The sequence below is a fragment of the Acanthochromis polyacanthus genome, chromosome 15, assembly GCF_021347895.1.
Source record: "Acanthochromis polyacanthus isolate Apoly-LR-REF ecotype Palm Island chromosome 15, KAUST_Apoly_ChrSc, whole genome shotgun sequence".
Lineage (NCBI taxonomy): Eukaryota > Metazoa > Chordata > Actinopteri > Pomacentridae > Acanthochromis > Acanthochromis polyacanthus.
The window spans coordinates 37285807-37299315 of NC_067127.1; the positions used below are offsets into that span (position 1 = coordinate 37285807).

The 13509-nt window shown below is 39.4% G+C and overlaps 2 protein-coding genes across 10 annotated transcripts in view; one reads left to right on the forward strand and one right to left on the reverse strand.

Moving 5' to 3' along the window:
• The window catches only part of LOC127537596 (NACHT, LRR and PYD domains-containing protein 14-like), a 174209-nt gene that overhangs the window by 23826 nt on the left and 136874 nt on the right, over positions 1-13509 (forward strand). Inside the window, exons 3-9 of one of the 8 annotated variants that reach the window (XM_051960290.1) lie at positions 12-1329; positions 1563-2030; positions 3515-3688; positions 4582-4755; positions 6755-6928; positions 8007-8180; positions 8792-8965. The exons of the other annotated variants lie outside the window; for them this stretch is intronic. Coding sequence (XP_051816250.1) covers positions 12-1329; positions 1563-2030; positions 3515-3688; positions 4582-4755; positions 6755-6928; positions 8007-8180; positions 8792-8965 — 2656 coding nt within the window. The remainder of the gene's footprint in view (positions 1-11; positions 1330-1562; positions 2031-3514; positions 3689-4581; positions 4756-6754; positions 6929-8006; positions 8181-8791; positions 8966-13509) is intronic. 8 annotated transcript variants of the gene reach the window in all.
• Positions 12264-13310, reverse strand: LOC127537597 (mitoregulin-like). 2 transcript variants are annotated; one of them, XM_051960300.1, is made up of 2 exons: positions 13101-13310; positions 12264-12450 (listed from the first exon to the last, which is right to left on the reverse strand). In XM_051960300.1, exon 1 carries the CDS (start codon positions 13272-13274, stop codon positions 13104-13106), a length of 171 nt encoding a protein of 56 aa, XP_051816260.1. In that variant the 5' UTR covers positions 13275-13310; the 3' UTR covers positions 12264-12450; positions 13101-13103. The 2 variants fall into 2 exon arrangements, with proteins under 2 accessions (XP_051816260.1, XP_051816259.1); XM_051960299.1 differs by having other exon boundaries at positions 13065-13305.

A 13509-nucleotide genomic window follows, 5' to 3' on the forward strand; every position in this document is an offset into this window, starting at 1 on the left:
TCTGTGAGCAGGTGTTGGTCTGCAGGAAGTTCTGCAGGAACATAAGATGAGTCTGAGGAGGAGATGTGAACATGTGACTGAAGGAAGTGATGAAGCAGGAGGTGGAACCCTCCTCAACAGGATCTACACTGAGCTCTACATCACAGAGGGACACAGTGGAGAGGCTGATGTCCAACATGAGGTGGAGCAGCTGGAGACAGCTTCCAAGAAGAGCCTCCATGACACTCCCATCAGGTGCCAGGACATCTTTAAAGCCTTACCTGAGCAGCAGAGAGCCATCAGAGTGGTCCTGACCAACGGCGTGGCCGGTGTGGGAAAAACCTTCTCAGTGCTGAAGTTCACTCTGGACTGGGCAGAGGGCGGAGAAAACCAAGACGTCAGTGTGGTGGTGGTGCTTCCGTTCAGGGAGCTGAACTTGATCAGAGATGAGCAGCACAGTCTTCTCACGCTGCTCCATGTTTTCCATCCAACATTACAGAAGGTGACGGCAGAGCAGCTGGCTGTCTGTAAACTTTTGTTCATCTTTGACGGTCTGGATGAAAGCAGACTTTCACTGGATTTCACCAACAGGAAGGTTGTGTCTGACGTCAGCCAGAAGTCATCGCTGGACGTTCTGCTGGTCAACCTCATGGAGGGGACTCTGCTTCCCTCGGCTCTGGTCTGGATCACTTCCCGCCCTGCAGCAGCCAATCAGATCCCTCCTAAACATGTGGACAGGTTCACAGAAGTACGAGGCTTCACCGACGTCCAGAAGGAGGAGTACTTCAGGAGGAGGATCAGTGATGAAGAGCGCTCCAGCACAATCATCTCCCACATGAAGACATCCAGGAACCTCCACATCATGTGTCGACTCCCAGTGTTCTGCTGGATCACTGCTGCAGTTCTGGAGCACATGTTGACCACAGAGCAGAGAGGAGAGCTGCCCAAGACCATGACTGACATGTTCTCACACTTCCTGCTGGTTCAGACACAGAGGAAGAAGAAGAAGTACCATGAGGGACCTGAGACGAGTCCACAGGAGCTGACGGAGGCTGACAGGGAAGTTCTTCTGAAGCTGGGGAGGCTGGCCTTTAAACATCTGAAGAAAGGAAACATCATGTTCTACCAAGAAGACCTGGAGCAGTGTGGTCTGGATGTGACAGAGGCCTCGGTGTTGTCAGGAGTTTGTACCCAGATCTTCAGGAGAGAGTGTGAGATGTTCCAGAAACCAGTCTACTGCTTTGTTCATCTGAGCATTCAGGAGTTTCTGGCTGCAGTCTACGTGCTCCACTGTCACACCAACAGGAAGAATGAGTTTCTGGAGAAGTTCCTGAGAGAAGAGCTGAATGATCTTTATGATGATGATGATGAGGAGGAGGAGGAGACGAAGAAGATGACAAAGAAGAAGATGAAGAAAAGGAGCAAGAATAAGAAGAAGAAGAAGGAGAAGAAGAAGAAGGAGATGAAGAAGAGGAAGAAGGAGAACAAGAAGAAGAAGGGGAAGGGGAAGAGGAAGAGGAGGAGGGGGAGGAGGAGGAGGAGGAGGAGGAGGAGGAGGAGGAGGAGGAGGAAAAGACAGGCATCTCATCCCTGGATATTTTCTTGGGCAGAGTCATGGAGAAATCTCTCAGAAGTAGAAATGGTCACCTGGACCTGTTTGTTCGCTTCCTTCATGGCCTCTGTCTGGAGTCCAACCAGAGACTCTTCGGAGGTCTGCTGGGTCGGAAAAAGAACCGTCCAGAAATGATCCAGAGAGTCATCAACAACCTAAAGGAGATGAACAGTGATGAAATGTCTCCAGACAGAAGCATCAACATCTTCCACTGTCTGATGGAGATGAAGGATCTCTCAGTACATCAGGAGATCCAAGAGTTCCTGCAGTCAGAGAACAGATCAGAGAAGGAACTCTCTGAGATCCACTGCTCAGCTCTGGCCTACATGCTGCAGATGTCACAGGAGGTTCCAGATGAGCTGGACCTGAACAAATACACAACATCATGGGAGGGAAAACAGAGACTGATTCCAGCTGTGAGGAACTGTAGAAAGGCTCGGTGAGTCCAGATGTGATGAACATGATCATCTCATTCTTCTTCATGTTCCACTTGTTTATTTCAAACATCATGTCAGCTGTGTTTAGTCTCAGATGTTCTTCAGCTGCTTTAAACGCTGTGAAAATGTGGATTTTTCATGTTGTTGTGTTTGAAGCTGATAAATGAATGAAGACAGTTTTTCTGTTTCATTCTAATAATTGTTCCATCAGACAGTTTGTTCTTCTGAGGTTCGTCCTTTGGCTGATGGAGGAAACATACAGATCTGCTGAAACTCATGAAGAACTGTAGAGGTTCTTTATGTGGAAGCATTTTACAGTTTTCAGTGAAGCAGGAAAGTTCTGATCACATGAGGAGCTTCTGGAATCTTTTCTGAATCAAAACAGATTTGATCAGATTATTTCTCTCCTCTTCAGAGTTTAACATCAGATCTGTGTCATTAACAAACATTTCTGAAGTCTGACAGAAATGATTGAAGGAATTCTTGCTGTCACTGATGTGAACTGAATGTGAATTAGTTTGAGTTCTTAGTTTTTATTTCACATTATTTCTGGTTTATCTGATTAAACCCTGTTGTTCTTTGTTCTCAGTGTTACATGTAATATTCAGTTTTTGTGCCTTTAAAGACTCAGAAGTAGTTTTTGAAATGTTGTGTATTGATAAATAATGATTGTAAATCTTTAAAGCTAACTTTGTGTGACAGTGATGAGATGATCGTGATGCTGTAGCAGTGATTTGGTTTCTCAGGTAGAGAATAATCCTGAGATGAGTGCAGTGATTGAGTCTCTTGTCCAACAGTTTGTATCTAAAGCTGGTTAACTTGGACATGAGGCTCCGTAAACCACTGATCAGACAAAGACTGAGTCATGGAGCATTTTATTGATGTGAACTCAGCTGTTGCTTCTAAAGAGGGAAGTGGTTCCAGAGTCCAGATGTGACATCTTTCCTGATGTTCAGTTCCTCACAGAGAAACTCTGGTGTTTTGTGTGTTGTTGCTGCAGAGAAGAGTGGAATCAGGAAATGCTCAGAGGTGTGAATATATCTGAGCAGAATGCTACAAGTCAGACTGTTTCCAGAGATGTGATGAACACAAAGCTCAGAGTTGTGGTTTTAACTCTACAAACCCTGATAACATGTTTGTGAGACGTTGTGGTGGAAATAATTCAACGTTACTGGTTTGTTCTTTGTGTTTGTGCTCAACAAGTTTTCCAGAATCTCTCTAACGTTGAGGACTAAAGTTGACTCAGTGGTCTGTCATCACAGGAGAATATTTCCTGATGTTCATATTCATGGTGTTCAGGTGTGATGTTGTCCAGTGATCAGTTTGGTTTGTGTAGCGTTTGACAGCAGACTGTAAATGTTGAGTGATGGAGGTGAAGCTGACAGCAGCAGGTCCACAGCAGAGACATCATCATCTTTCTACTGGAACTGTTCACTAAAGTGTCCTCTTTCACAACAACATGTTTATCATTTATGTCTCATTACAGACTTCATGTCTATGATCTCTCAGAGACTCACTGTGAAGTCGTGGCCTCAGCTCTGAAGTCCAACCCCTCCCATCTGATAGAACTGGACCTGAGCTGGAACAACCTGCAGGATTCATCAGTGAAGCATCTTTGTGATGGACTGCAGAGTCCAAACTGTAAACTGGAGACTCTCAGGTCAGTTCACTGTTGATGGTTTATCAATATATTCAGTTTAAATCTTTGACTGAAGTTTGAAGTTTTGTTGGTAAATTTCGAGTATTTTCCTGAAAACAGTGTGAAGATGTTTGAGATTGTTGAAGTGTGAATAAATGCCCTGATCAGCTGACTGCAGAGTTCCCAGATGGAGGACAGAATCCACAGTCCTGCTGTGTGTCTGAATGTAAAGCTGATGTGAAAGTGATGTGAGGCTTCAGCAGTGTGACTTCCACACATCCAGTCAGTATGTTTGTGTTTCCACAGTGTTTGTGCTGAGCTGCAGTGGAGCCTCAGGAAGTCAAAGAGGAGTTTAGTTGTCAACAGTGTGGAAGTTGATTAGTGTGAGTCAGAAGCTGAAGCTTGATGTTAGTGTGAGCTGAGCTGATGAAGTGATTCCTTCCAGTGGAGTTGTGTTAGGAAGAGAGCAGTGGACAGTCAGTGTGGACAGCAGGAATCAGAATCCCTCTGTAATGTACAGATGACATGTGACTGTTGTTGAAGACACACTGGAAGATGTGAAGGAGACAAAGCTAGCAAGCTGATTTCCACAGAAGAAGAAGAAGGTGATGGAATAAATGAAAGAATGAAGAGATTTGATGTTGATCCTTTGATGAGAGAGTGGACTGAGGTCAGCAGATGTTACTGATGTGTGGACATGAATAGGTGGATGAATGTTGTGCTGACATGTGGATGATGTGTGTAGAAGGCTGACATGATGATGATCCACAATAAGAGAAGGACAAAGTCACTGTGCTGCTTTTAGAGAAAAGCTGATTGATGAGGACAAAGTAATGTTGATCTGCACATTCAGAACCTGAACACATCTGATGGATCATCAATGATTTTATACACATCTTTGATTCTTTATTCAGATTGGAGGACTGCAGTGTGTCAGAGATCAGCTGTGACTCTCTGGTCTCAGCTCTGAAGTCCAACCCCTCACATCTGGAACATCTGGACCTGAGTGGAAACTACCTGCAGGATTCAGGAGTGAAACATCTGAGTGGTTTTGTGGAGAGTCCAGACTGCATCCTGAAGACTCTGAGGTCAGACTTCATGTTTTCAGTGATTCCAAGTTCTCATCTTTGGGTGAATGTTTCTTTTTTCTCATCAGTTTTAATGACTGCTGTGAATCATCCACAGAGTTTTTCTTTTTAAATGTAGTAGGGAGTCATAAAGTCTAGACTCAGTCCAGAGTCAAAGCTAAAGTGTCCTTAAAGTTCTCTGTGCTGAGCTGATAGAAGTCAGTGAGTAGAAGAACTCTCCTCACCTGTCAGCACCTGTTGTGTGTCACATCACTGCAACACTTTAACTGGAAGCTCACCAGTGGCACAAACTCTCTCCTTCATCCTTTCCAGCATTTGGAGCTGTGAGATGACTGAAGTAAAGACAGTGGCTTTATCTGCTGCTCAAACTTTAGATGTTTTTCACCTTTCTGTCCTGGAAGCAAATGTGTTTGTCCTCTGTGGTCCAGCAGCTTCTCCTCTGGTAGAATAAATGAACAGATCTCATTGATGAAGCTGCACGTATGAAAAGAAGATTTGAAGGAGATTTAAAGTTGATGCACAGAAATTCAGATTTCTACCAAAACCATCTGAACTCCATGACCTTATTTACCTTACATACGCGGTTCGAGGTTATAAAGCAATTAAATTTGTGGATCCAGTTAAAAACACTCAGATGGATTGGATATGATACAGAATTTGATGTGAATGATGTGCACCAACTCGTGTCTGTTCTGGTTGACAATAAAGAGGCTGTTCTATTCTATTCTATTCTATTTAAACCAAACGGTACAGATTCTAGACTTAGATCCTGGACAAATCAGGGCATTACTGCTTCTTGTACTATGATGGAGAAAAACATTTTACATAACTTACTGAAGGGAAAATACAATTTCAAAATCATGACTTTTATAGATACTTACAGCTACACCAGTACTATTTAAAAGAAATTAGGAAAAATGAAGCAGCTACAGAACTGAGTGGAACGATACAGTTGGTGGTACAGACATACACTGGGCCTAAATCTGTAGCATCAAAACTGTATGAGAACATCAGAAAATGCAGAGGAACTGCCACAACATGCATCAAGCAGAGATGGAAGAAAGAGTTAAACGATCAAATATCCAGTCAGCAATGGGAGAATATGTGAGAAACTATTATTTCTACATCCTGTTCTTTGTATTGGTGCCAGTTTGGTTGGAAGAATCTTGTTTGTTTCTTTGTCACTCCTAAAATGAAAACACGCTTAATATCAACCAGACGTACATGTTGGAGAGATTGTGGGGAGGAAGGGGTGGGTCATCAGCACATTTTCTGGAGCTGCCCTAAAATCCAAATATTTTGGGAACACATCTGGAGAATTCTGCAGCAGATCTTTGGTCAACGGATCCCAATGACATGCATGTCACTTTATCTGGGTGATCTACCAGAAGGAATATCAGGAAACCATAAATACCTCCTAAAAATCTGATCTGTAGCAGCAAAATAAGCCATCACTGGTAAATGGTTCCAACCCATCCCGCCTACAGTAGATGATTAAGGAGATTGATGAGATGGAAAGACTGACCTTCCTTCTGAGACTGAGAAAAGATGTCCACACTGCAAGATGGACAAAATGGATCAAATACTTGTCAGGATAGGGAGTGTGGCTGATGGCCCCCTCTTTATGGTTTAAAACTTCTCTGGATGTTTCAAAAGTCTTTCACCTTCCACATTCTGCATATTTTATCAGCCATCCAGAACTAGACATATATTCTGAAGTGATTTTATAAATATGCTCCTGTACACATTTTCCAAGTTAAACTGGGACTGAAATTTGTGCACAGCATAGTGCTTGGCAACTATGTTCTTTGTACTGTATGTTTGTTTTGTTTGTGTTATGGTTTGTTGTCTGTTGTTTCTTGTCCAAAAAAATACGAATAAAATCTAATTATCAAAAAAGAAATTTAGATTTCTGCAGCTCTGAACTCATGATGAAACTCTGAATGATTTCAAGCAGGAACTTTGTCTCCTCAACTCACATCTTTGATTCTTTATTCAGATTGGAGGACTGCAGTTTGTCAGAGATCAGCTGTGATTCTCTGGTCTCAGCTCTGAAGTCCAACCCCTCACATCTGGAACATCTGGACCTGAGCAGGAACGACCTGAAGGATTCATCAGTGAAACATCTGAGTGGTTTTGTGGAGAGTCCAGACTGCATCCTGAAGACTCTGAGGTCAGACTTCATGTTTTCAGTGATTCAAAGTTCTCATCTTTGGGTGAATGTTTCTTTTTTCTCATCAGTTTTAATGACTGCTGTGAATCATCCACAGAGTTTTTCTTTTTAAATGTAGCAGGGAGTCATAAAGTCTAGACTCAGTCCAGAGTCAAAGCTAAAGTGTCCTTAAAGTTCTCTGTGCTGAGCTGATAGAAGTCAGTGAGTAGAAGAACTCTCCTCACCTGTCAGCACCTGTTGTGTGTCACATCACTGCAACACTTTAACTGGAAGCTCACCAGTGGCACAAACTCTCTCCTTCATCCTTTCCAGCATTTGGAGCTGTGAGATGACTGAAGTAAAGACGGTGGCTTTATCTGCTGCTCAAACTTTAGATGTTTTTCACCTTTCTTTTTTTTTTTTTTTTGTAAATATAAACAATTTAATTGAATAAAAACAGCTTCGACACCCTAAAAAATAAAGATAATATCTGTTTCAGAATCTATTTGAGTCCTGAAATTCTCAAAATAAAATAAATGAACAATAATTTGGATGCAGAAACATTTATCACAAGTTCACTTGATCTTTTTCTGACTGTAATTACAATTCAAAGAACTTTTGTTTTTCGATTGTATCTATTTTTTTTAAACTTAGCGGATTGTTTTCTGTTCTTTTTTTTAATACTTTTTTAATTCATTTACATATACAAATAGAACATGAGATCATCTTGGGCGTCACAATTGCATCAAAGATTCTTTTACACATACATCACAATATAATGTCACATCATTCAAGGTGCATACACAATCAGTCTTTCCCAGCGTTTGATACATTTCTCCAGTTCAAGTGCTTTTCACCTTTCTGTCCTGGAAGCAAATGTATTTGTCCTCTGTGGTCCAGCAGCTTCTCCTCTGGTAGAATAAATGAACAGATCTCATTGATGAAGCTGCACGTATGAAAAGAAGATTTGAAGGAGATTTAAGGTTGATTTGATGCACAGAAATCCAGATTTCTGCAGCTCTGAACTCATGATGAAACTCTGAATGATTTCAAACAGGAACTTTGTTTCCTCAACTCACATCTTTTATTCTTTATTCAGATTGAAGGACTGCAGTTTGTCAGAGATCAGCTGTGATTCTCTGGTCTCAGCTCTGAAGTCCAACCCCTCACATCTGGAACATCTGGACCTGAGCCTCAACGACCTGAAGGATTCAGGAGTGAAACATCTGAGTGGTTTTGTGGAGAGTCCAGACTGCATCCTGAAGACTCTGAGGTCAGTTCACTGACTGTCTGTTACTGTTGTAGATCTGATGTGTTTAATGAAAACTGAAGCTCATTTCTGTTCAACAGAACTTCCATCCATGAAGCTGTAAATCTGCTCTGCTTCACATTTTCTGTTTTTGTCCTAAATTCAGGTTGTTGTGACCAAAGTGGAGTTTTTGTAGCAGAAAGTGTATAAAATGTTGAGTGTTAGTTGTTAAAGTAAATGAATGTTTGTAGTTTGAGCTGAAGAGTCACATCTGGATCCAGAAGATCCTCTGAACTCAGATCAGTTTGAAGAGACAAAGTTTAGTGAGTGAAGTCTAAATATTTGTTTGGTTTGTGTTGAGTTTTATTTGACTGATCCTGATCCTGTTGATGATGCAGCATGTTACTGATGTGTGGACATGAATAGGTGGATGAATGTTGTGCTGACATGTGGATGATGTGTGTAGAAGGCTGACATGATGATGATCCACAATAAGAGAAGGACAAAGTCACTGTGCTGCTTTTAGAGAAAAGCTGATTGATGAGGACAAAGTAATGTTGATCTGCACATTCAGAACCTGAACACATCTGATGGATCATCAATGATTTTATACACATCTTTGATTCTTTATTCAGATTAAGGGAATGCAGTTTGTCAGAGATCAGCTGTGATTCTCTGGTCTCAGCTCTGAAGTCCAACCCCTCACATCTGGAACATCTGGACCTGAGCTGGAACAACCTGAAGGATTCATCAGTGAAACACCTGTTAGATCTTGTGGAGAGTCCAGACTGCAGCCTGAAGACTCTGAGGTCAGTAGAAGGTTCCATCAGTCTCTGCTGCTTCCAGCAGTTTTCTACTAAACACAGTCAGTATCAAAGCAAAGATCCAGTGTCTCCTGTAAACCTGCAGCTTCTCAGTGAAGCTGTGAGAGCAGAATGGAGACAGAAACACAGAGACAGCAGTCAGCCAATCAGAGGAGCCACAAGCTTGTTGTCATGGTGTGTTTGATGGATGTGAAGCCGACTGTTGTTGTTGTGTTGATGTGTTGAGGAAATCAAGCTGATTCCAGCTGCCAGCCTTCCAGATGTGCAGAGACAGTGGTCCTCCTTCATCAAAGTGTCCATCAGATCTGATCTCACTGTTTGTTGTCTCATTCCAACAGTGATCAGCTGATCAGTGTGATGTTTGTCACAGCTCTGAGATCAGTGAGACTGAAGCCTGCAAACCAGCGCCTCTTATTCACAGCAGCATCTTTACATTCAGTCATTCTCTCAACATGTTCCATCATTTTGTTCAATTACACACAATCTGGAGTCAAATCAGGAGAAAAAAGTCTAAATTTAGCACAAACCATAAAAAGAGGATCAAACTGTAAATCCTTTCACTTCTACAATAATGTACTTTTACAAACATCAATGTGTTCTTTTACAATGTTTTCCTCTAAAATGACACATTTTACTGTTTAAATCAGTAAAAATATCAATACTGCTGCTATTTGAGGGGAAATGATGAATATGAAGGATTATAAAATAATAAATCATTGATCTGTTATTTCACTGATATTTGATCATTTTGTTCAATTCCAGATAATTATCAGTAAAATGACAGAAAATAATGAACTTCCATGTGAATGTAAAATGAAACAGACCAAAACTGTAAATAACATCAAGATGAAAAATCTGCATTTCTACAAATATTCATTTGTTCTTTTCCAGTGTTTGACCATAAATGAGTGTTTATCTGGACTTCAATCTGCTAAAAACATCTTTATTTTACATCTTTCCTGTTTGACTCTCAGTATTTTTGCAGGTTTTGAAGCTTCCAGAAGCATTTGAACATATTTCGTGTCCCTTTGCTGCCAGACTGAGTTTTTGTAGAGCAGATGAGATGTTGATGGACACTCAGAGACTGTTGGTTTAAATGGAGCAGCAGTAAATCCATGAGTGAAGAGTTTGTGCTGTAATGAAGCTTGATGACTGTCAGCAGTTTGTTTCCACTGTGGACTGCAGTGAAATGTGCAGAGAAACACACCTGATGCTGACAGTGTGTGCAGGTGTGTGAGCTTGGAGCTCAGTGTGTTCACTCCAACACGTTAACATGAAGCTGCTGCTCTGAACACGTCTGAAGTCCTGATGAGCTGCTCATCAAACTCATTCATCTCCTCTCATCTTTATTCTTCTCTCTGCAGCTGGCCGTGATGCTGATCAGGACGGTGTTTGTGGTGAGAGGATGAAGTGTGTCCTGATGATCCAGAGGTTGAAGCAGCAGCTGGTGTGTAGAGACTCTGACTGGACCATGTTACTGGGAGGTGGACTGGGAACCAGTGTGTGTGTATTTTTTCCATAAAAGGTCATTTTGTTCACATTTTTGTTCATTTTGGAGTCAGAGAGAGCAAACTTTACATGTGAATCCATCCATTTTCATTCATTTGGTTTTGTGCATGTTAAAGCTCAGTAAATGGTTAATTTCTTTTTTTATGACAAAAAGTTTTATTTTTTGTCTTTTTTCATGTTGATATCTGTGGCTTCCATAAAAATAAAGCAGATTTTCAACATTTTAATATTATTGAATCGTTTTATTTCTTTTTAATAAAACATTTGACATTTTGAGACATTTAAATAATTGATATATTTAATATCTTTATCATGTTATTTACATTTTATGATTTTCACTGATATTTTAGGGATATTTTACGTTTTCAAAATTACCATAGTTTCATTTTTTTAAGACATTTTATCAGGTTTCTTGTATTTCTGAGATATATTAACATTTTTAATTAAAATAGTGGTTTCCAAAAAACAAAGTAGTTTTTTTACTTTAACATTTCTGTAATATTCTTTTTTCAAAGCTTTCTCAAACTTTTTTAGACATTTTTGAAACAATTTTTATTATTATTGTACATTTATGGGATGTGATTAATGTGTTTAACATTTAATTTATATTTTCATGAATTTTTATTGTTGATATTTACTTTTAAATGTCATAGTAATCTTTTTTTAAAAGAAATTTTATACATTTTCTTACATTTAAGGGGCATATTATTATGTTTAACATTTAGTTTATATTATGAATTTTATTAACATTTCTGGGATTTTGAATTTGGTTATATTTTTGTTTCATAAGACATTTTCTTAATTTTCTTACATTTATTGGATATATTATGAACATCTTAAACATTTTATTTAAACTTTTACTTTTAATACTTGTGTGATATTTACTTTCTAATTTATATAATCTTTAATTTTTTAAAAGACTTTTTATACATTTTCAGAAATTCATTGGACCTGTTCTAAATATTCTAGAAATTTCTTTCACTTTTTATTTTGGGGACATTTACTTTTTAAAATTCATGATAAGTTTTTGAAGGCATTTTATTAATTTTATTACATTCGTGGGGATATTTATTAATATCAAACATTTGTGTGTTTGTGTGTGTCATACAAAAATATATTTTATTTTATAAATTCTATATATATTCTATAACTATAGTTATGAAATAAATCGAACTTTCTAACCAAACTCAAAGTAGTACTTAAGTAAAAGTACTTAGTTATTTTCCACCAGAGTGGCAACAATCCAATCGATTAGTTCAACTAATCAATCAGCAGCTTTTTTCTGAACATTATGACCATCTTATTTTCTAATAAAAACAGAACTGTGTGTGTGGTGTGTGGGGGGGGGGATATTCGGGTCCAGTCCTTTTAACTACAGTACTTAGTTACTTTCACCTGGAGCTGCAACATTTATCAGTTTGTTGTCGACATAATAAATCACCAAATATTTTGATGATTAATTCATCAGTTTGAGTCATTTTTGGATTCAAATCAGTCTAAATTCTGTGATGTAAATGTGAATATTTTCTGGTTTCTTTCCTCTGGTGTACGGTAAACTGAAGATCTTTGGACTAAACCAGACATTTGAGGAAACTCTGAGCCAACATTTTGAACGTTTTCTGACATTTTAGAGACCAGATATCTGATTAATTCATCCAGAAAATGAACCAACAATGAAAATAATTGCTGCTTTAAATGTGTTAGAGACGTTTTCCCGAAACATCAGTGGAGAACAACAGCAGCTTTAAAACATGGAAAACTAAATCCATTATTGTGGCAGAAACAAAGATGACAAACTGAGAAACTCCAAAACAGGAAAAAGTGTCTGTTGGCAGGAAAGCAGTCCAGGGTTAGGGTTAGCTTCAGATGTCCATCAGTATGGCTTCTCTTTCACTGGGACAGAGGACAGCTGTGGAGGATCATCTTCAGGTGACCTCCAGGATCCAGCTGGGACCACAAACCTGACATAGAAACACAGGTAGAGGGTGGATTAAAGGTTAAAATCCTGAAAAATAATTAATATTTAGCAGTTATTATTGGGGCTGAAAAAGACCAATGTGCTGAAAGTGGCAAATAATATTAATATATAAGATTTTTCTTGCACTTTCCTCTTTCATTCAGTTTCTTTGACATGGGTATTTTGTCCTTAAGATCCTGAGAAATTTACTAAAAATCTGACAACATAAAAAATTAAAACACCAGAATCAATACTGATGCTAATTCCGGACATATTCCAGAATAAAATAATGAAAATTAGTTTTTTTGTATTAATTTTACTTTAAATGTAAAATGTAAAACATTTTTAATGGCTTAAAAATCATGGAAATAATGAATATTTGGTCGTTATAATCGAAACTTAAGTAATTCGGTGAAAGTTTTTTACACAAACATTTTTGTCTTTCAGGTCCTGAATGTGACCTTTCTAAAATCAGCGCCTAAATGTTAAATTAAATTATAAATAACAGAATAAACTGACAGTCAGATTATTAATAATTCTAATAATATTTTAGCTTTCCACCAGTAATTCTAGTCGGTGTCTCATTAAATAACTTCCGTCCGGAACTAAACTTCCTACCTCTGAACCGGTTTAACGGCGGCTTTTCACGGTTACCGGTCAGGACAGGTCCAGCTTCTTCTGGGTCTCCGTCAGTTTGTCCTGCAGCCGTTTCTTCCTCCAGTCCAGGAACCTCCTCCGGGCTCGGTTCGCCTGCCAACCGGCCAGAAAACCGGCGGCGAAGGAGATCAGCACGGCGGCTTGTAACGTCCTCTCCGAGACCTCCGCCATGTCAGTGAAGGAATGCGCGGAGCTCCCGCGAGACTAAAACGGAACGGTAATCTCGCGGTTTTTCAAAATAAGGGCTTCAAACCGAGGTGTCCAAATCATTTTAGTCCAGATTCCACATTCAGCCCAGTTTGATCGCAGCACTGGAAAAAATGCTCCTCTCAAAACAAGAAAAAAAACTTTATTTCAAGGAACTTTTACCTTGAAATAAGTGGAAAAAATCTGCCAATAGAACAAG

What these genes read in the sequence shown, in the direction of transcription:
- LOC127537597 (XM_051960300.1), bottom strand. Translation starts at nt 13,274, where the DNA reads ATGGCGGAGGTCTCGGAGAGGACGTTACAAGCCGCCGTGCTGATCTCC.